Here is a 20,354-nt window from a genome sequence, read left to right on the forward strand (position 1 = left end):
TGAATTTAATTGGACCTGTGAGTGGGGTTTTAGGTGGCTGGGGATTATCTGACAGTTCTGGACCTCAACTAGCCAGACAATGAATATCTGACACCATGGGGCTGGCCAACCTAAGTCCCGGTGCACTGATTCAGCTTTGCTCATTTTATTGTCTGTGTATATATACACGTTATCATGCTTCTGTTTGTTTGTTTTTTCTCCTTTTCCACCAAATAAAAGATAGTTCTATGTTTTCAAAGTCTTCTGAGTGCTTGAGAGAGAGTGGGGAAAGAACCACTGCAAAGGTGACCAGGAAGGCTGTATTTCAATTTCTCCGAGCCACAAGTATGGCTTTGTGGAGGCTTGAGCCATTGTTTTAGCTTCACCAGCTCAGCTCTCTAATATTCCCATGGGTGCCAGCCTGCAGCGATTACAATAACCATGAGAATACACTTAGTTTTTGGGATACGAGGGCAGGCCTTGTAAACAAGGGCAAACCTGGGTTTCAGGGATACATGCTCATCCTAAATGGATGGGTTGGGAGAGGAAATATTTTCCCAATCATTATTATTTTGTCTTATCTTGAATTAATGTCAAAAATTATCAGACAAGGCTCTACTTGGGAAATTGTAATTATCTCTTTAGAACAATCTTTGCCACAGATTTATTATGAATGTATCATAGGTGGTAAGCACCAGTATATTTTAACTAGAAAATTGTTTTGTAATTAATATACTTATACTGGGAAAAGCATTTTAGTTATTTCAGAGCCTTTAAATGGAGGGCTTTATGTTCTCCTTTTGTCTGAATTGATCCTGCAGTATCAGTAATACTGTCAAAGGCACAGCAAATTTCTGGTATCACTTATAAATAGCATAAAAATTGTAATTCTATTTACTGCTGTGAAGTTAACAGATTTATGCCAGAGTATGAGAATTCAGAATGGCTTGATTTCTTGCTTAACTATTTATTTTTCCCCACTTCCTATACTTTGCATATTACTTTCATAGTTTTGTGAATTCTGTTTTATGTACCAAAGTAATACAGCTGCAGATGAGCCTATGCATTTCCCCTTCATGGTGATTTCACAGGAGTATAGAACTACAGAGTATCCTTAATGGACCTTTTGCCAGTAGTGAATAGATACAGTAGAGTTGAAGCTTGCTATGCTTCTTCCTGCTTGCCCCAGACCAGCATCCTCCAATTCCCTACACCAAGAGTTTGGGGATGGCAGAATAAGGGTCTCACATTGGCACACTTACACCAGGGAAATTTTCTTTTCATAATTAATAATTTTTAAAGTGAAAACGCACCTTTAAATCATCTAGACTGACCTGCATAACACAGGTGATAAAAATTCACCTTGCATTGAAGCTAATGGTTATTTTGCAGACCATTTCCAACCCCTTTGTTTTCTGCTTCCTTGACAGATGCAAAGGGAGCAGATCTCAAAAAGAATCTGGATTTTTCAATTTGATCTGCAGAAGGAGGAGGGAGCTGAGCTTGCACATTAAGTGGGTTTTGTTTTGAACAGTTTGAATCTCCAGTGAAGAGCTTTCTGGAACCCTATGATTTATCTGCAAATATAATTTAAGATGTTATAGTTTCATTACTGTTTACTATCTGAACAGAAAGCAAAACTCCACCGCTTCTTATCCAGCAATATTAAGCAATGAGCATCACATCAATTCAGTTTTTACAAAGCACTTTCTCAAAACTTCCATAGACTTCAATTACCTCCAAGCCACCCAGCCTATTGTTGTAGCAAGATCTAAATAAAAATTATTTATAGCCTTCAGGATATAGCTCATACTCTAAAATGGATTTTAAGGCCTGTGGTATAGCAACCCCCCTTGGTCTCACTTATTGGCAACAGTCTTCTTTGGCAGCAGGGCTTGTGGTAAATCTGATCCAACCTGGACAAGTCTTTTCTCTCTTCTCCTCAGTACCTCTCTCACAGAGTACTTGGTGCATGCCTTATTTCATGCCTGTGGGGTGTCCTGCAACCCCACAGGGGAAGGGTGGGTAGTCTCAGTCCATGTGTATGACCCAGGGAGGTACATTTCTATGGCTCCTTCTCGGGGCTGTAGAGGTAGTGGTAAAACCCAGGAGGATCAGAGACACCAGTCCTTCCTCCAGGCTGGGGCTAGAGTTTTGCATCTCTCTGCTTCTCTAGCTACAGAGAAGCACTATCTCCTAGTTTGGAAGAGTCTCGCCACCACAAACCTTCTGGCTTCTCCTTTGTTCCCCCTTCCCTATAGGGGAGGTAGGGTTTAAGTACACCTGGAGTAGCTCTTAATTGGGTCCAGCTCTTAATTGACCTGAAGTAACTTCTCCTCAGCCTGCAGGGAAAAGGGCCTTTAGCAATCTAGGGCTCACATCTAGGCCCTGGTCTTCCCTTTTGGAGGGCTGCTGCCGCTGCCACCGCCACCGGTATTTGTGGGCCCTGCTAGTGCTTGGGGACCCTGCCAGTCAGCCTACCTGCCTGCCTGCCTGCCTGCTTACCCCGTGGCCAGTGAGTGAGTAACCCCTCCACCACCTCTGTGGCTATCACCACCACCTGCAGAAGGGCCTTTCCTTGCCAACTGCTCCCTCCCACTGCTGCTGCTGCCCCACTTTCCCCCCATGCTTAGGGGCACCCCTGCCCTTCCCCTTCTCTGCCTCCCCCTTCCCAATACTGCCCTGCCAACTGGCCCCTTTCCTTCCTTTGATGCCTTCCCCTGTGGTTTGTTACTTGATTTGTTTGTCTGTTTGTTTGCTCCACTCTCATTGCTTTGGCCTTCCTTCTGGTCGGTTTATTTGCCCCGCCTCAGCCCCTGTGTTGGTTTGTTCCCTGCCCAGGCTGGCTTCAGGGGTTTGGCCTGAGCCTTCCCAGCCCTGCTTCAGCCCCATACCCACCCTTCCTGCTGCTTCCCACCTGCCCTGGCCCCCCAGCCCCCGTGCTCCTGCCCCAGCAGTGCTCATGGCCCTCCTTTAATTGACCCCCCCCTGTTTTTGTTGACCCCACGCACACTGCACTCCCCTCCATTGGTTTAGCACTTGCCCCCCGTGCAACTAGAGGAGCCAGTGTTCCAACCAGGGCTGGTGAGTGCATCGTCCCTGTACCACCACCCCCAGCTGGTTTGGCCTCCCCATACTCACACCGGCCCCGAGGATCCATCCCTCTGTGGAATGTGCCGAGAGAAGCGGGAGGAGCTCTGGGCCCTGGAATACCTTCAGGCTCAGGGTGCCTTTGTTCGATCCTGCATCCGTCTCCTTTGGGAGATGGATCGCAGCTCCTGCTTCTTCTACACCCTGGAGAAAAGAAGGGGGGCCCGGAAGCACATCAACTGCCTTCTGGCGGAGGATGGCGCCTCCCTCATGAATCCGGCGGAGATGCATGGAAGGGCCCGAGTCTTCTACGCTAGCCTCTTCTCCCCAGTTCTGACTGAAGCCACCGCCTGCAGGGTGCTCTGGAATGAACTTCCCATGGTCGGCGCAGGTGACCGGGATTGGCTGGAGCTATCTCTCACTCTGGCTGGGTTTTCGGGGCCCCTCTGCCTCATGCCCACAAACAAATCCCAAGGCATGGACGGGCTGACCGCAGAGTTCTACCGCGCATTCTGGGACATTCTTAGCCTGGACTTGCCACCATCTGGGCAAAGTCCGAGGGCAGCGAAGTGCTCCCCCTCTCATGCAGGTGAGCCATGCTGCCCAAGAAGAGGGACCTTCAGAACTGGCGTCCCATCTCACTCCTCGGCATGGACTATAAAATTGTGGCTAAGGCCCTCTCGCTGCGGCTGGGGTCCGTGCTGCAGGACGTGGTCCATCCCGACCAGACCTACACCATCCCAGGCCGCACCATCTTCAATGATCTCTATCTGGTCTGGGACCTTCTGGAGCTTGGGTGTAGGGATGGCCTGTCATTCGCCCTCTTGTCCCAGGACCAGGAGAAGGCGTTCGACAGGATGGACCATGTTTACCTCCTGGGCACCCTGCACGTGTTTGGCTTCAGGCCCCACTTCATGGGTTTTCTCCGGGTGCTGTATGCCTCCGCAGAGTGCCTGATCAAGCTCAACTGGACCCTAACCAAACTGGTCAGCTTTGGGTGAGGAGTGCGCCAAGGCTGTCCACTGTCGGACCAGCTGTACACTCTGGCCATCGAGCCCTTCCTCCGTCTCCTCCGCTGGAGGCTGATGGGATTGGTGCTCCGTGAGCCAGAGCTGAGGCTGGTCCTGTCAGCGTAAGTCGACGACGTGCTCCTCGCGGTCCAGGACGCGGGTGACCTGGCGTGGCTGGAGGCTTGCCTGGCCATCTACTCGGCAGCCTCCTCCACCTGGGTCAACTGGGTCAAGGGCTCTGGCCTGATGGTAGGGTCCGGGTGGCAGATAAGCTCCCTCCCACCCGCGCTTCAAGCCATCTGGTGGAGCGTGGGTCCTCTGCTCTATATGGGCATTCACCTTTCTGCCACCCATCCCTCTGTGGCAGAGAACCAGCAAGATTTGGAGGGCAGGATGTCTGCGCGGCTGCGGAGATGGACAGGATTGCTCCGGTGCCTCTCTTTCCGGGGAAGGGCACTGGTGATCAACCAGTTAGTCGTGTCCATGCTCTGGCACCAGCTCAACACCCTGGTCCTAACCCCGAGCTTCCTGGCCCATCTCCAGAAGACAGTTATGGAATTCTTTTGGCCAGGCCTGCACTGGGTCTCTTCAGGGATCCTGAGTCTTCCCCTGGAGAAGGGAGGGCAGGACCTGTGCTGTATCCACAGCCAGGTTCACACTTTCCGTCTCCAGGCTCTGCAGAGGCTCCTTTATAGTGCATGTAGTCCGGCATGAAGCCACCTGGCGCACACCTTCCTCCACCGCCTCTGAGGGCTCCGATATGACCGGCAGTTCTTTTATCTCCATCCGAGAGGTCTTCTGAGAGACCTCTCTGAGATTCCGGTCTTCTACCAAAACCTCTTCCGGACCTGGGGGCTGGTATCAGGCTTCAGGCCCCTTGCAGTCACCGAGGGGGAGGATCTCCTTGCAAAGCCCCTGCTACACAACCCCCAACTCTGTGTGCAGGTGGTGGAGTCCCCCTCGGTGCAATGGAGGTTGGTCCTGGCAGGAATCACCAAGATCGGAGATCTCTTGCACTATGACCAGGGGGACTGGGTGGATCTCCAGGCGCTGGCTCGGTGCATGGGGCTCTCCACCCTTCGAACCCCCCAGCATGTACTCCAGGAGATGAAGGCAGCCTTACCCCCCGCTGCTTGGGTCTACCTCGAGTGGGTTTTGCGAGAGGGTGCTCCCCGCCCCCCCAGTCCCAGCCCTCTGGCGCTTTCCATCGAGCCCTTGCCCCACCAGCCCCCCCAGCATCCCTCTCCCCATACACTAAGCAGGCTGCACGACCTGCAGCTGGTCCTCTTTTGGACCACGCCAAGGAACCAGCTCTACATGCTCATGCTCCACAGCCTTCACTTCCTCGCCCTTGTGTCCCATCCTGACACCAAGTGGCAAGATCTGTTGCCACCTGCGGAGTCTTTACTCCACCTTGACCGCACGGCCCGCCGGTACATTAGTTGGCAGCTCCTTCATGGAGCCGTGAGCACAGGCATGCTCTTGGCACGATTCACCCTTTGCACTGATACCTGCCCTTTTTGCGGCATGAGAGAGATCCTGACACACACACATCTCAAGTGTGCCAGGCTGCAGCCCCTGTTCTGGCTGCATTTCTCCCCACACTTGTTTTTATACTCACATCCCATCTGTGGCCCCACAAAATCACGGGACCTCCTCATCAACCTCCTCCTAGCCTTGGCCAAAATGGACATCTACAAGACCAGAGAAAGGAGGTTGGCTCGGGGGGGGTGCTCTGCGACTGTGGAGCCTACTTCCATCCCTCTGTCCACTCATGCATCTGACCAGAGTTCCTCTGGGCAGTGTCCGCCAGCTCCCTTGACACCTTCCGGGAGTAGTGGATACTGTCTGGGGTTCTCTGCTCGGTGTCCCATTCTGGTTCCTTCTGTTTGAGCCTATGACCCCCACACCTGCTTCTTTTTTCATTCTTTGTCCCACGCAATCAGTTGTGTCCTGGGTCCAGTGACTCCTCCCCCCAGGGGGAGGGGCCTTTAACACTTCCCAGCTCACAAATAGTATACCCTTTTTGTCGCCATCTGGGCTGACATCACCACAGGCCCTATCCTATAATCAAGTGATTGGGTGGACCCTTATGTAGAGACCCCTTTGACTTATCAGACTATGTTCTTACAGTATTATTTACTTCCTGTAATAATCCTCTAACCTTTGACAAACTTTAGTAGTGATGCTGTTAGCATGGTCTTGCTAATATATCTTGCTGTAGTCAAGGCTTGTATTTCATCTTTAGCTACATTTCTGAATTCTGATATGTAGGCAACCTAAAAATAGTTCATTCCCATTTGTTCACACATTCTACTTGTCTGCCAACTGCCAAAATTATATTTAGCACTGATATCCTGACACATTTTAATTATACCAATATTGTTTGATTTACATCCTGCAGTAATTCATGACATCAGCTACAGATTCTTCATAACTATGCTGCAAAAAGTGCATGATAGCCACTAACTGGAATCCATGTTTTGGTAATTCAGATGTCTGCTTTTTTCCCCAGTACTCATTATCAAGAAATTCTAAGATAACCCTTGAATTTTTTTCCATGGCTCTCAATTCCCTCTCCAGAATCTTTCAGCATAATTATTAGATTTCTACAACTTGAATTCTAATTCATACACTAAAATTGTTCTTTTATTTTCAGTGTCCAAGAAAAATTACAATACAAAACAAATCAATTGATGAACTCAGAACAGTGTTATAAAAGGTCTACAAACTCTCTTCAGAAACCCTAAAATTCTGTAGAATACTATCTCAACATCCTTTTTCTGCACCTTTTCCATTTCAGGGTTTCCAGATTAATGAGACTGCAAAACATGGTGTGTGGCATGCATTTACCATGAGTAACAATTCCTATAGAGAAAATACAAATGGGACTTTCCTACTTGTCTCTCTTACATGAATATATTACATAAGAATATTTATGCAATATTTAGTAATCTATATTAACCAATGGGTTCCATACATGTGTATGAAAATGGCCTGACTGTTTCCTTGACCTCCCCTACCAACCTTGTTCAGATACTGCACTTTTTATCCCTAAAACCCTATTTGGTGCATGTTCATTAATGAAGACAGCAACCATAACCGGACTACTTACCTGCTTTATAGCTCTAAAATGGTCCAGAAAAAGCAAAAGAACATGCTATTCAAACGTAACTAGCCTCACTGAGGTCCCTGCTGTGTGCTACAAGCTGCTATCTCTATTTCTTTCTTAGCAGGTGTATCCCTCTCTTGCATGCACGCAGTGAATAAGCTACATAATGTATCACAAGATAACAGAAAATAGAAACATGAATCCAAGTGGATTTTGTTTTATTCCAAAAATAAACTAATCTCAGCAAGATTAATATAAAAGTGGCTGAGAAGGATAGATTGTGGCTTAGACTAAATGCTCATTCTGAGAATTTAAGGTTTACGAATTTGTCCTCTACCCATCCCCGCCCCACCTGCATGATTATCCAGATGTTGGGACCAGATGTTGAGGAAGAAGGACTTACATACTCCTTTCCCAATGCAGGTGGGCACAGAAACAATTGACTCTTGATGCCGCCACCACAGCACACCAGCCAGTGCAACTAAGCCAGCATTCAAGGATGAAAAAAGGAGCAATAATTTTCAGCACCAGATTTCTAGTTAGGCACACTAAGCAAATGCCGGTGTTCTAGGAGTGACAAAATAGTGGCGGATGACTGCACGAGCCAACGGGGTCCATGCCCAGGAACCCCAACTAATTCGGGGGCCTCACACAAATGCTGGAACTCTGGCCTCACCCGCTGCTCCTCCTCTTCTGTGTGAGGTCCTGCCCACTGGCCAGGCCGGAAGCTGGAGCCCAGGGGTGAGCATATTTCCCCCGCTCAGAGTTGGGTAAAGTGGTTGCCCCAGCCCTGCTCCCCCGACACACAAACAACCCGCCCACACAGAGCTGCCAGCCAGCTCCTCTCTCTCCCATCACCCCCCCACCCACGCAGAAAACACAAAGGTCAGCTGTAGGCAGGGGGCGCTGAAGATGCGCCTAGGGGCACGCAAGTTGTAAATCCAGCCCTGGTAACTTGTTGTTGGCAATGCTCATGATTCAATCTTTCTTGTACTTAATTTACGTGAGCCAACTGTCAGATTTTTTTGGATCCTCCTCTTTTGAGTAACGCTTTTCAGTTTGTCTCATTTACAGATTTGAATATTATTTTATATATAGTCCTTTCCTTTTCGTTATTTTGTCTATCCTACAAAAATGTGCTCTCTCAAATGGTGGAAAAATTGATCTTATCCAAGTGTATGAACAATGGAAGTATGGCAAAGACAGAACTGAGAAACAACTTGTTCACAGACAGCCTGAACATACAACAGCAGTGGTCCTTTCACTAGACTCAGATTGTCATCTTCCTTCTACATCTCAGTGCCTGGATGACAAACTCATATTCTTCCACTCCAGCAAAATCAGTGATCAAGCTGCATATTCTCTGATTCTAAATGTGTTTCATCACCAATTCCATCTGCTAATCGGAGGTTGGGAAAATAGAGCTGAGCAAGCAATTGTGGTTTTTTTGTTCAGCATCCAAACTGGAGGGGGGGGGGGGATAAAACCCAGAAAAATGGTTGTTTTGGGTTGATCTGAAATGGAAGTTTTTGGGTTTTTTTTGTCAAAATGAAAAACTGGAAAAAAAAAATCAGATTTAATAAAAAGTTTTGCTCAACCCAAAACAAAACATTTAATTTAATTTTAAGGTATTTTCTCCCCTGATTTATAATTAAACATAGGTAAAGATAGCTAATTTTTTAAATTTTAAACTCAAAGTCAGAATGAACATTTGTACATTTTTGAATATTTTATATTTTTCTTCTATTATTTTTGGCCACTATTTGCCTAATTTTACTCGAATTTGTGAAAAGTTTTGGTTAATGTAAAACTGCATTTTTTCAACAAATAAACTATCCATCTGAAGAAGTTCACCCAGCTGTAGTGTGGAGTTTGATGTGCTTATTGGCCAGGATGTTATTTTTTCTATGATTTTGGGCCAATTAGTGATGTTTTAACTGATAGCACACTTAACTGAAATTAAGTAGTCTATTGATATATTTTGTATTATTCTTAAAAATCAAAATAAAACAAATAGAAATGGATTGTTCAATGAAATATGTTGGCTAAATCTTGCTTCAGTGCTGTGCTTGTTATTCTACATCATTCCTTTCCTCTGTTTAGTCTCAAAAAGGGAACAGACAAATTAATACAATACCTATAGATCACTCTCAAATAAGTCCATAGCAGATTCATAGCTCACTTAGATCAGAGGTTCTCTACCAGGGGTATGTGTACCCCTAGGGATACCCAGATGTTTTCCAGGGATTCCATCAACTAATTCAGATATTTGCCTAGTTTTACAACAGGCTACATAAAAAACACTAGCGAAGTCAGTACAAACTAAAATTCATACAGAAAGTGACTTGTTTATACAGCTCTATATACCATACACTGAAATGTAAGTACAATATTTCAATTGATTTATTTTATAATTATGTGGTAAATATGAGAAAGTAAGCAATTTTTCAGTAATAGTGTGCTGTGAGACTTGTATTTTTATGTCTGATTTTATAAGCGAGTAGTTTTTAAGTGAGGTGAAACTTGAGGGTACGCAAGACAAATCAGACTCCTGAGGAGGGTACAGTATTCGGGAAAGGTTGAGAACCACTGAGTTAGATTGTCAGCTACTCTGGAGTTTCTAGTCATGTCTCAGTTGAACCATAAATGTTTAGTTATTGCTCAACCTTGCTTTACGTATCGTCATGCATCTATACGTGTGAGAATATGTTTGGAAATGTGTCAATGAAAAATTATTGCAGAATTGATCATTGTTTATGAGAGGTAAATTCTTTCTTCTCCATTTTGTTTTTAAAAAAATGGAATGAGAACTGTAATTCACAGAGAAAAAGGCTGAATAAAGCTTAACATAACCCATTCAGCAACTTACTCTTCCAAACAAATATTCATTTAGATATATAATTCAATAATACTCAGATCCCCTTCCTGGCAAGCTACCAATCTCTACCTTTATTTCATGTTTTCAGTGATGCGCCACTACTTTTTTTAAATCTTAGGTTTCAGATTTTAACTGCATATTCAGACACCTAAATAAGACGCCTGATTTTCAGAGGCACTGAACACCCTACAGCTGTGTGAAAGGTCAATAGGAGCTGCTGGGGGCTCGGCATCTTTGAAAACTGGGCCACATCATGTGTCTAAATATGGACTTAGAACCCTAGATAGAGGCACACCGTTTAAAAAATCTTAATTACAGGGTTGTGTGTGTTCACAGAGAGCAGGACTGAAGTACTGGAGATTCTACTGGTATGGAATCTCATTTAAATAAATATAGTTTCTCATGCCAAGGAGTGAGGCATCAAATGAATGTAGTCCAATAGTCATCCCCTCTTCCATTACCTGGGTTGCAGGTGAGTGTGGTTTGTGAGACAGGCTAGGGAAATAGTAATCAAAATAAGTGTTCTTGTGGGGGATAGTGCTGCCTATCACCAGGTCTAGGGGAGCGATGGCCCTGGCTGCATTACAAGTTTGAATTTTTAGACAACATGGTCTCATCTCATTCTTTGGATACCCCAATGCAACAGTAGAACACTTGAGCCCTGATTCAACAAAGCATGTGTTTGTTTAACTTTCAGCTCATGCTTACATGCTTGGCTGAAGCAGGGCCCAAATGTCATTTACTGTAAGTCTTTTACTTTGTTCATTAAAAGAAACAGTGGTTATACCGACACAGGGTGAAATTTTCTAAAGTTCCTCCATGACTGAGGAGTCCAAGTTCCATTGAAAGTTTGAGTGCTGCTTAAGCATCAGATAGGAGCTATGTGAGGAGTCTGCCAGCTGACCAGACACACGGGTTACTGTGCAACCTTGTGTACTTTAGGCTTGATCCATAGCACACTGAAGTCAATAGCAAGCTCCAATTAATGTTAATAGTGGAGAATCAGGGCCTTTGTATACCTGAGGATGGGCCACATGCATCCAGGTTTATATAGATCCAGTGGTTCCAGTACCCTATACAACCTAAGAAAAGGGACAAAACCTACTATTGGAGAAGGTAAAATTGTGCTCCCCAACCTCCCTGCACTCTACCTGCTAAGAGCCCAAATAATCTGGTTTTATGTGGATAGAATGATTTTTTCCCTGATGAGAAATGTTTGGGGTTTTGTTGTGATTTTTGTTGTTGCTGTTGGTTTTTTGTTTGGATTTGTTTTCAGAATTGGATTTTTTGAGAGGAAAACAAATACTATCCATAAAACTTATTTGGAAGAATTTACTTCAGTCAAACTATTGTAAACTGATTATGCTGCATTGTCTTTGTAAATAGCACTAGTGTTTACAAAAAACAACCAAAAACCAGCCGACCATACAGAATACCCCCCATACTTAAAAAAAATATTCTGAAATACATACTGGACTCTTTACAGAAGCACAGAAAGTACCATTTATAACTTTGAAAGTGGCTGGAATCTTTCAATAGTATAACATCAAAGCAACAGAAAAAATTACCATACATTTTCCAAATATGAAAGAAGAAATTATATATTATACTTTGAATATTTATAATTTAACACATTTCTAGATAAGATAGTGCTGGACAAAATCAGCACCAAACACCTGTTACAATTGACAATAGAGTAAAAAATGTCTGTAATCCATCCTAAATATAATTAGTTACACTATAGCTACAATTTCAGTTCAGTAAATTATCCTTCTGTTGTATGTGAACTAGAAAAAGATTGCAGAATAAACAAGGTAATTAGACATGTTCTAAAAAACCCCCAGAAAACTAAAAAACATGTCTGGAAAACTTACAAATAACATGATTTTTTCATTTTCTTGTTTAAGTATATGATTTAGCAAAAACTATTTGTGTGAATTAGTAGTAGAATTGCATAGTATCTGGCAGGATTCAGATAAGCAGTGCCTAGCAATGTCTATGGCTGAAGACAAGTAACTTCACTTGGCATCAGTCATAGGTCTTCTATATGCCTGTGTAAGATATATGTGCAGAAGATCAGCCTTCAGACGTATGCCTAATCACTGCTTCCCCAAACTACACCCTATCTGCATAAACTGCGAGAGATTAAATCAAAGTGGTCCCCCACAGGAACAAAGAGCATAAAAAAATGGGAGTGCTCCAATACTTAATAGCTGTTGATTAGCTGATAGACATCCTAAGTAAAAGGGGTGAGATCAACTATGTGTCAGCACCAATAAAGAGAGGCCACAAATTCAGAGGATTTATTACTCTCAGAATTCATGAGGAAATAAACCAGATTTTTTGCAGAAATAGGAGTGCACAATAACAATATGTAGAAGGTGATGACCAAATCATCTGTCAGCATGGCCAGAGTATTCATACTATTCAAAGACAAGCTAAAGATGAGGTTGATTATATAGGAGTTCTCTTTGAACCTATGTAACACACATAAGTCCTTCGATTCAGGAAGACGACACGTTAACCTACTCAAGCTGATGCCTACATACATACTAAACCCACGGAAGACCCCATAAGCACTCTTGGTGGCGGCCGCACTGAGAGCAGCTCAGAACTTTGCCATCAGCTCTCCTATATAACAGAAGAACCAGAAACTCTGGCTCAACTCCATGGGCCCACCAAACATTTAGATGCTGGAATAAACTTATCTCCTCAATTACCCTTCTTCATGTACTGAAAGCAAATGGGGAGGGGAAAAATCACATCTAACTTCTTTTCATTGTGTATAATTGATTTCAAGTTGACTTTTTGCAGAGTGTGATAGTACTCAATGTTTGTTTGGGTGCCAGAATCTTGCCTTTAGTTACTATACGTTTACTTGTATATAGTGCACTGAAATAAATATTCAGCTAACATCAGCAAACCTTTGATACTTGGTATTGTTTTGGATTAACAAACTTTGAAACACTAAAGATTATAAGTATTAAAAGTGTACTCAAACTCTTTTCCACCATGTTAATGCCACAACTATCAGACAACAATACACGTTGAAAAACAATATGGGAAATCAATCAGTTTTTAGGCAAGATAAAGAATGTATTATGGATTATTTAAAATCTTTGATTTTTTTATGACAGATCTTGCCATACAACTGAAAGTTTTCACTAGAAGCAAATATTTTAAACTTTATAATAAATGTATCTGGTTCAGTTCAACTAGCGCAATGTCACATTTGAGCCCTGTTATAGGTAGGGATGAGGTAAAGCTTTCAAATCGTGTTGTTAAGAAGAATGTTAATCATGTGCTCTTACCTTCATAGTATACTTTAAACCCATGGGCACTAACTGCAAAGTCACTTGACAAACGCAGTGAAAATACAGACTTTGTACTTGTCACAGGTGGAGGAAGATGAAATCCTGTTAACCTAAAAATATAAGCATAACTCATGGTTAATTGTCTATAAAAATGCAACTGGAAAGTTTCAAACTTATTGCTCACTACAAATTCCACCATAAGGCAGGCAATCTATATAAAAGAGTATAATGTACAGTTTATATTATTTGTGAAATTGGTTTTCTAAAATCTCATAAGGAGGCTGTCCAACATTTTATTGGCATTTATGTCGCCTGGCTCAGGTGAGGTGGGCCAGCTCATGAAGATTGTACATAAATAGGAACATTAATACAGTAGAAACTACACAAACAGACCAGATTTGCACCAGTCAAGGATCTGTCCCAATATTTTTTACATTATGTATTTCATAGATAGTTATTTGAGCTCTTATGTTTGATGGTGTTTTGTACACAGAGTTTTATGTAGCAGAGTTTTACACAAAGAAAGGGAAGGGATCACAGCTCATTTAAACATGGAATGTTAGGATGATTTATACCATGCATCTTAACCTCACAGAGGTGTTTTTCTTAAGTCTACTGTAGTGCCTAGCACTTGTGGGAAGAATTTCTCAGATGGTTTTGTTTTTTAATTCACAGAGATATACCAGACCGTAGTGTTGAGTAATTACTCATCCACTCAGAAGGCTGTCTTGCAGGGTTTTCTAGCTGTTGTGTTTTTTTTTTTTTTTTTTTTTTTTTGCCAAATCCAAATATATACACACACAACAGGCTGTACCCAGAGCAGTATTCCAGTGACATTGTCTCCATTTCTTCTGACCCAGCTGTTTCAGCATCTTTGCTTTTCAAGTGCCTCGTTAAGACAAGGATTTGTACTATAGTAAATTCACCCAGGTTCAAATCACATAAGACAAAAGTGATGTTGGCTAGCTGATGGAATTAGTTAGAGAATTTGATGGACGTGGTTGAGATAAATTCTCGATATTCATCAATTAAGTCAGCAATGCTAAGGTTACTGTTGGACCCCCATTTTCTCCAGATAGGTGGCTCCAGGGGCTAAAGGTGTCTGTTTTCATCTGTGCTTGATGTGACAACTGTAGAATTTCTCTTTGGTATTGACTTTTCCTGTTAATCAATGTACTTGTGGCTTCCTAAAACTGTTTTACTCCCCACAAGGGGCTGCCCTTGAAAAAACATTCAGCATCTCCCCTGGTGCAGTGTTTTCAGCCTAACCACTTAATGGATGGAACAGGGGGAGCAAGTTATGCAAATACTCCATAGATTGCACTAGCTATCTATTTCTTACAGGTGCAGGTACAATTCAGATATGGAAATGGATTCTTTTAAAGTGCATTATAAGTTGGATCCTAGATACCTGAAAAAATTCCTTCCTCTGAATTCACTTCCACAACAGATAAGGTCAACCAGTGTGCATGCACCAGAATCCCGCAGGAGCTGTCTGGAAGCTGCCAGCCAGGCATTTATATGGGAAGAGGGGAAGGGCTCAGCTCTAGAATTCATTGACCTAACAAAGCTTGACATTATTGATCTCAAAGTAAAAGTGTAAAATTTTTCTTGGCTCAGACTTTTTTATCAGAAAACCATGGTAAGTTAATAGTTTACTTTAAGCCTTAGCTTAGAATTTCATTGCTTTTGTGGTTTTATGGCTGCCCCGGTATTAATGTTTGTTTAAACATAGTTTTTATTTTCTTTCCATTTCACTGGGGGTCATTTTCCTTTTTTTTCCACCCTAATAGACGTGTCCATCTTGTTTCTGGAAAAATGTATGCATTTAATATAAAATGTAGCACAGGAAATCCAAAACAAAGCTGACTCCCAACTTAATAATTAAACTCATGGACTCATAAACTTTAAGGTCAGAAGGCACCAATAAGATAATCTAGTCTGACCTCCTGTTCAACGCAGGCCACAGAACCTCACCCACCCACTCCTGTAATAGATCCCTTACCTATGACTGAGTTACTGAAGTCCTCAAATCATGATTTAAAGACTTCGAGGTACAGAGAATCCACCAGCAGGTGCCCCATGCCCCATACTACAGAAGAAGGTGAAAAAAACCCCAGGGCCTCTGCCAATCTGCCCTGGGGAAAAGATCCTTCCTGACCCCAATCAGCTAAACCCTGAGCAAGTAGACAAGACTCACCAGCCAGACATCCAAGAAAGAATTCTCTGTAGTAACTTAGAACCCAACCCATCTAACTTCCCATTGCAGGCCATTGGGTATATTTACTGCTAGTAGTCAAAGATCAGCTAATTGTCAAATTGGGCTGGCCCATCATACCACCCCCTTCATAAACACACATTGCAAATGATGGGCGCTGAAAGTTCTTAAACTCTAGCAGTATATCAATATTTTGCACCCATTCTTAAATCTGACGTACGTGAAGGTTCTTTTTTCTCTGACTAGACCTATTTTAAACTATTTTTCTTCAAAAACACTAAAGAAGAAAACAGCAGATAATGTGGACAGATGATCTTGCTGGATCGATAAAGACATGTATAGCAGGAGCAGGTACATTGCTGAACAACGACGTAGCTACTGCACATTCTTTCCATTACAAAAGTGAGAAAAAAAGTATTCTGATATTTTTAAGGAAAGCATATGTGTGAATTATTAATGATAGTGTGGATTTCATTTCCTGAAAGAAAAATATGTATGAAAAACATCACATCATAGCATTTTCAATTTGGTCTTGATCAAAACAGTACAAATACCATGATGTCTCAATAATGAATACATTTTCTGCTGCTAATATAGAAATTCAGTCATACTCTTGCTCATAAAATGTCCAATATGTAGAGTTTAATCATTATCAGTAATTCCATTCTTACAAGCAGGAACTTGAAACTAATGGAAAGTCTAGAATACTAAAGGTCAGAGTGTGAAGTTATTGAACGTTCTCTATTTTTCACAAGCTGTACTGTGTAACAAGTATAGGTTGGTATCACTAATGTGATTTTTTTTTTTAAACCTTAAGGCATTACTCCATGAGTTCTGCAAAGTGTACCAATTATACCGATGTTGAGAGCTATCTACTCTAGATACTATCGTTAATTTTTTAATGTTCTCTGGTGACTAGCTACTTTGTATTCTGAAGGGCATTTAATTAGAGATGTCTTGATTACTGCTTCATCTGTGACTATAATTTGATGAAGAATCAATCCAATTTTCCCCCACTTTCTCTTTAATCTTCAGCTGCCTTGACTGGATCCATAGTTAGAACAGATAAAAAATAGGAAGGACACACTCACTAATTTTAGTCATGTTAGGACTAACAATCATGTGATGAGGCAATGTTACTTATGGTTGGGCATTTAACCATTTCAAAAATAATTGGCTGATTGACCAGTCAAACATTGCTAAAGTATTGTCATATATCAAAAATGGTTAAATATTTTAAGGCGCTAATTTATTGGAACAGTAACAATGGTAAAAAATAGTAAGGCTTTATGCTGAAAGACTTTGCATTAGATAGATACTTATGCCTAATTACGAAAACCTGAGTTATTTTAACTTAGAAAAATGCAAAAAACAATTACACAAAGTTCTTTAAAAAAGAGAATAATTATCTTTGTTTTTTTAGCAATGTTAGATTTTTATTGTAATGTTCATGTTTTTCAAGACTGAAGAGTTACAAAGGACACTAAATTAAACAGAAATATAAACAAACATATAAAAGAAAAAAGTAATTTTTAGATGCACTTATGCAAACTAGCCAGCAGACCAACTCTACAAGCATCTTGCTTTCCATTATCTTTTTGGTGATATCTTTTGGATGGATATATTTGGAGGTGTTTGGAAGAGACGTTTTGTTGAGAGACAAGGGCTGGGGGGTTTATTTACATGGGTATTTAATGTAGGTTGTTTGCTTTGTTGTTGCTTTGTGACTCAGGCATTGCAAGGTGGTTAATAGCTGTGATATTTTGTCTGTTAAGGGAGAGACTTAATGGTAGTGCACCTTTTTTATTTGTGTTGAGAGAGGATGTTTAGTGACTGTGAATCCTCTTTTCCTCTCCCATTGTCTTGTGAGTTAATTTTAAGGTGTTGTTTTTTAATTTTTTTTTTTTTGGTCTAGTCAGTTTAGATTGTCAACTCCCTAGGGGAGGGAGCATGAATTTTAACTTATTTAATGTTCTTTGTAAATTATTTTGTGTATTGATGGCCTGGTATTCAACTAAAGAAATACATACATACATACATACAATCAAATCAAAATATTCAACTTTCAAATATTTCACCATTTTGCCCCCCACCAGGTGCCATTAGCATGTAGTACAGTGGGTAACCAAGACATTTAAGTAGGCTTGCTAACAGATGGTACCATGATGCAGTTGAAAAAGTAGGCCACTACCTACTTCAGGCCACTCTTTCTGAAGTATCTGATTTTGACCATGGCTGATTAATTGACATTATTTGACTGGTCAATTGACTGGCTTGTCAAGCCTAGGCTATGTCTACACTGCTGTGGGAAGTCGACTTTGTTTAATTTGACTTTCAGCAGGCGATTTTTTAGAAATCGCAGCAGAGTGTACACACTACACTGTTTGCGCTGGTCTCTTGCATTCACACTGACCATCCTTAATTCGAATTAGAAATCAGTGCAATGTGGGTAGCTATCCCACGGTGCAACTAGCCACAGTGACTGTTGGGATGAGTGTCATCGTCCCAGGATGCAACGCTGCTTCCCCCCCCCTTTTGCCCTCTCCCAAACAAACAGAAAAAGTATTTTCAGGCCGTTTTTTTACTCCCCGCGATCACCATTGCTGCAGAGACATGGAGCAGGCTCAACTCTGCACTATAATTGTGAGCGTGACAAATACATCGCAGCTTATCGATTATTTTAGAAGTAGAGCAAGAAGGCGAAGCAGAGACAACACCAATGCCACCAAGGCTGCCCTGCTACAAGCCATCAAGCAGAACAATTCCTGATTGCTGCAGGCTGTAACGAGTCATCTGCAGTCTGTGGAGCACAGGTTCTGGTGCAGGTAAACAAGCACAGACTAGTGGGATCACTCGTTATGCAGCTGTGGGATGATGATCAGTGGCTGCAAAACTTTGTATGCGAAAGCAACTTTCCTCGGACTGTGCTCAGAGCTGGCACCGTCCCTGAAGCGCGTGAACACTCACTTGAGACAAGCTATGAGGGTGAAGAAGAGAGTCGCCATCGCTCTCTGAAAGCTGGCAACCCCCCACTGTTACCGCTCGGTTGGGAATCAATTCAAAGTCGGTAAATCTACAGCGGGCACTGCCGTGAATCAAGTGTGCAGGGCCATCAATAGATTTCTGCTACAAAGGCTAGTGACATAGTGGAGGGGTTTGCCACGATGAGCTTCCCAAACTATGGGGGGGCACTGGTGGGACGCACATCCCCATCTTAGTGCCTGCACACCTAGTGACCGAATACATAAAGTGCAAGGGGTACTTTTCCATGGTCCTGCAGGGTCTTGTGGATCACAGGGGTCATTTCACGGACATCTATGTGAGGTGGTCTGGGAAGGTGCATGATGCTCGTGTATTTCGTAACTTGGAGCTGTTCTCTAAGATGCAGGTGGGCACTTTCTTCCCTGACCAAAAAATTAACATTGGGGGTATGGAAATGCCCACAGTGATCCTGGGGGATCCTGATTACCCCTTCCTCCCTTGGCTAATGAAGCCATACACCAGTCATCTTGACAGTGACAAGGAGTGTTTTAATAAGAGGTTAAGCAGTTGCAGAATGGTTGTAGAATGTGCCTTTGGGTGTTTAAAGGGTAGATGGAGAAGTCTCCTCACTAGGCTGGACATGAATGAGAAGTACCTCCTTTCTGTGATATCTGCTTGCTGTGTTCTTCATAATGTGTGTGAAGCGAAGGGTGAGAGGTTCCCCCAGGGTTGGGCTGTGGAGGCAGAAAGACAGGCCGCCAATTATGAGCAGCCAGATGCCAGCACTACGCTGAGAGCTAACCGTGGAGCGCTTTGCATTAGGGAAGCTTTGAAAACCAGGTTCTGCAATGAGATGCAGGACTGATTTCTGTTCCTGTATGTTTTTTGCCTTTGGTGTACCCCCCTCCCCCAAACGATATCTGTGTCCACCAAATCCCTCCTAAACAAGATATGATTTAATAAAGAAACGTGTTGAAATGATGCAAAACTTTATTTCTGAACATTCATGGGGCAATGGGGGGGAGGGGGGAGTGTCCATACACTGTATCAAGAGGTGGGGGTGGTAGCTTGCTGGCCAACTATCAGCATGGCCGCCACTGCTTTCTCATCGCCTCCACCAGGGTGAAGGAGAGCATGTACTGCATCCTGGATAATCTCCTCCGACACGTCTTGGGGGCAGGGGAGGGCGGCAAAGCCCTCGGTTGAGGAGATTTATGGAGGGGCTGCAGCGGGACTCTCTCCTGCCTCCGCTTCTCCTGAAGCTCAACAAGCCATCGGAGTATGTCTGCCTGGTCCCGCATGATTCTCAGCATTTCCTGCGTGGTACTGCCATTGTGGTCCATCATTTCTTGCTGACTCTCCCTGTCCATGTTCTGTGATAAGGTCAGTCTCCATGCTCTTTGCTCTCTCTCTGCGGCTGCTGAAGCGTTCATGAGCTCCACAAACATGTTGTATCTGCTTTTTTTTTTCCCCTCTTCCTAATCTGAGACAGTCTGGCCACAGCATTTCTTAAGGGTCGGTCCAGTGCCAAGGTGTCTACGGAATGGAAAAAAAAGTAACAAGGTAGCCACAGTTAGCATAGTGAAAAAAATAATACAAATGTAACAATTTAGATAATGATCCAATGATACAATGTAGCAAAGGATTTCCTCTCTCAGCTTGTATTTTAAACCCTTACAGAGAGGAACTGCTGACAGCGTGGTGGGAGGGTGGACGGGGGGAACTCTCTGCTTGTATTTTAAACCAATTCAGAGAGGAACTGCGGATACCA

General features: G+C 43.0%; 1 protein-coding gene across 3 annotated transcripts in view; it reads right to left on the bottom strand.

Annotated features, from left to right (window-relative positions):
- The window catches only part of CSMD3 (CUB and Sushi multiple domains 3), a 1,042,296-nt gene that overhangs the window by 861,461 nt on the left and 160,481 nt on the right, over nucleotides 1-20,354 (bottom strand). For all 3 annotated transcript variants that reach the window (XM_067537409.1, XM_067537408.1, XM_067537407.1), the window contains exon 3: nucleotides 13,381-13,493. In XM_067537409.1, coding sequence (XP_067393510.1) covers nucleotides 13,381-13,493 — 113 coding nt within the window. The remainder of the gene's footprint in view (nucleotides 1-13,380; nucleotides 13,494-20,354) is intronic.

This window comes from Emydura macquarii, unplaced genomic scaffold, assembly GCF_026122565.2.
Source record: "Emydura macquarii macquarii isolate MOO-44397 ecotype Brisbane River unplaced genomic scaffold, CSIRO-AGI_Emac_v2 contig_383, whole genome shotgun sequence".
Taxonomy (NCBI): Eukaryota; Metazoa; Chordata; order Testudines; family Chelidae; genus Emydura; species Emydura macquarii.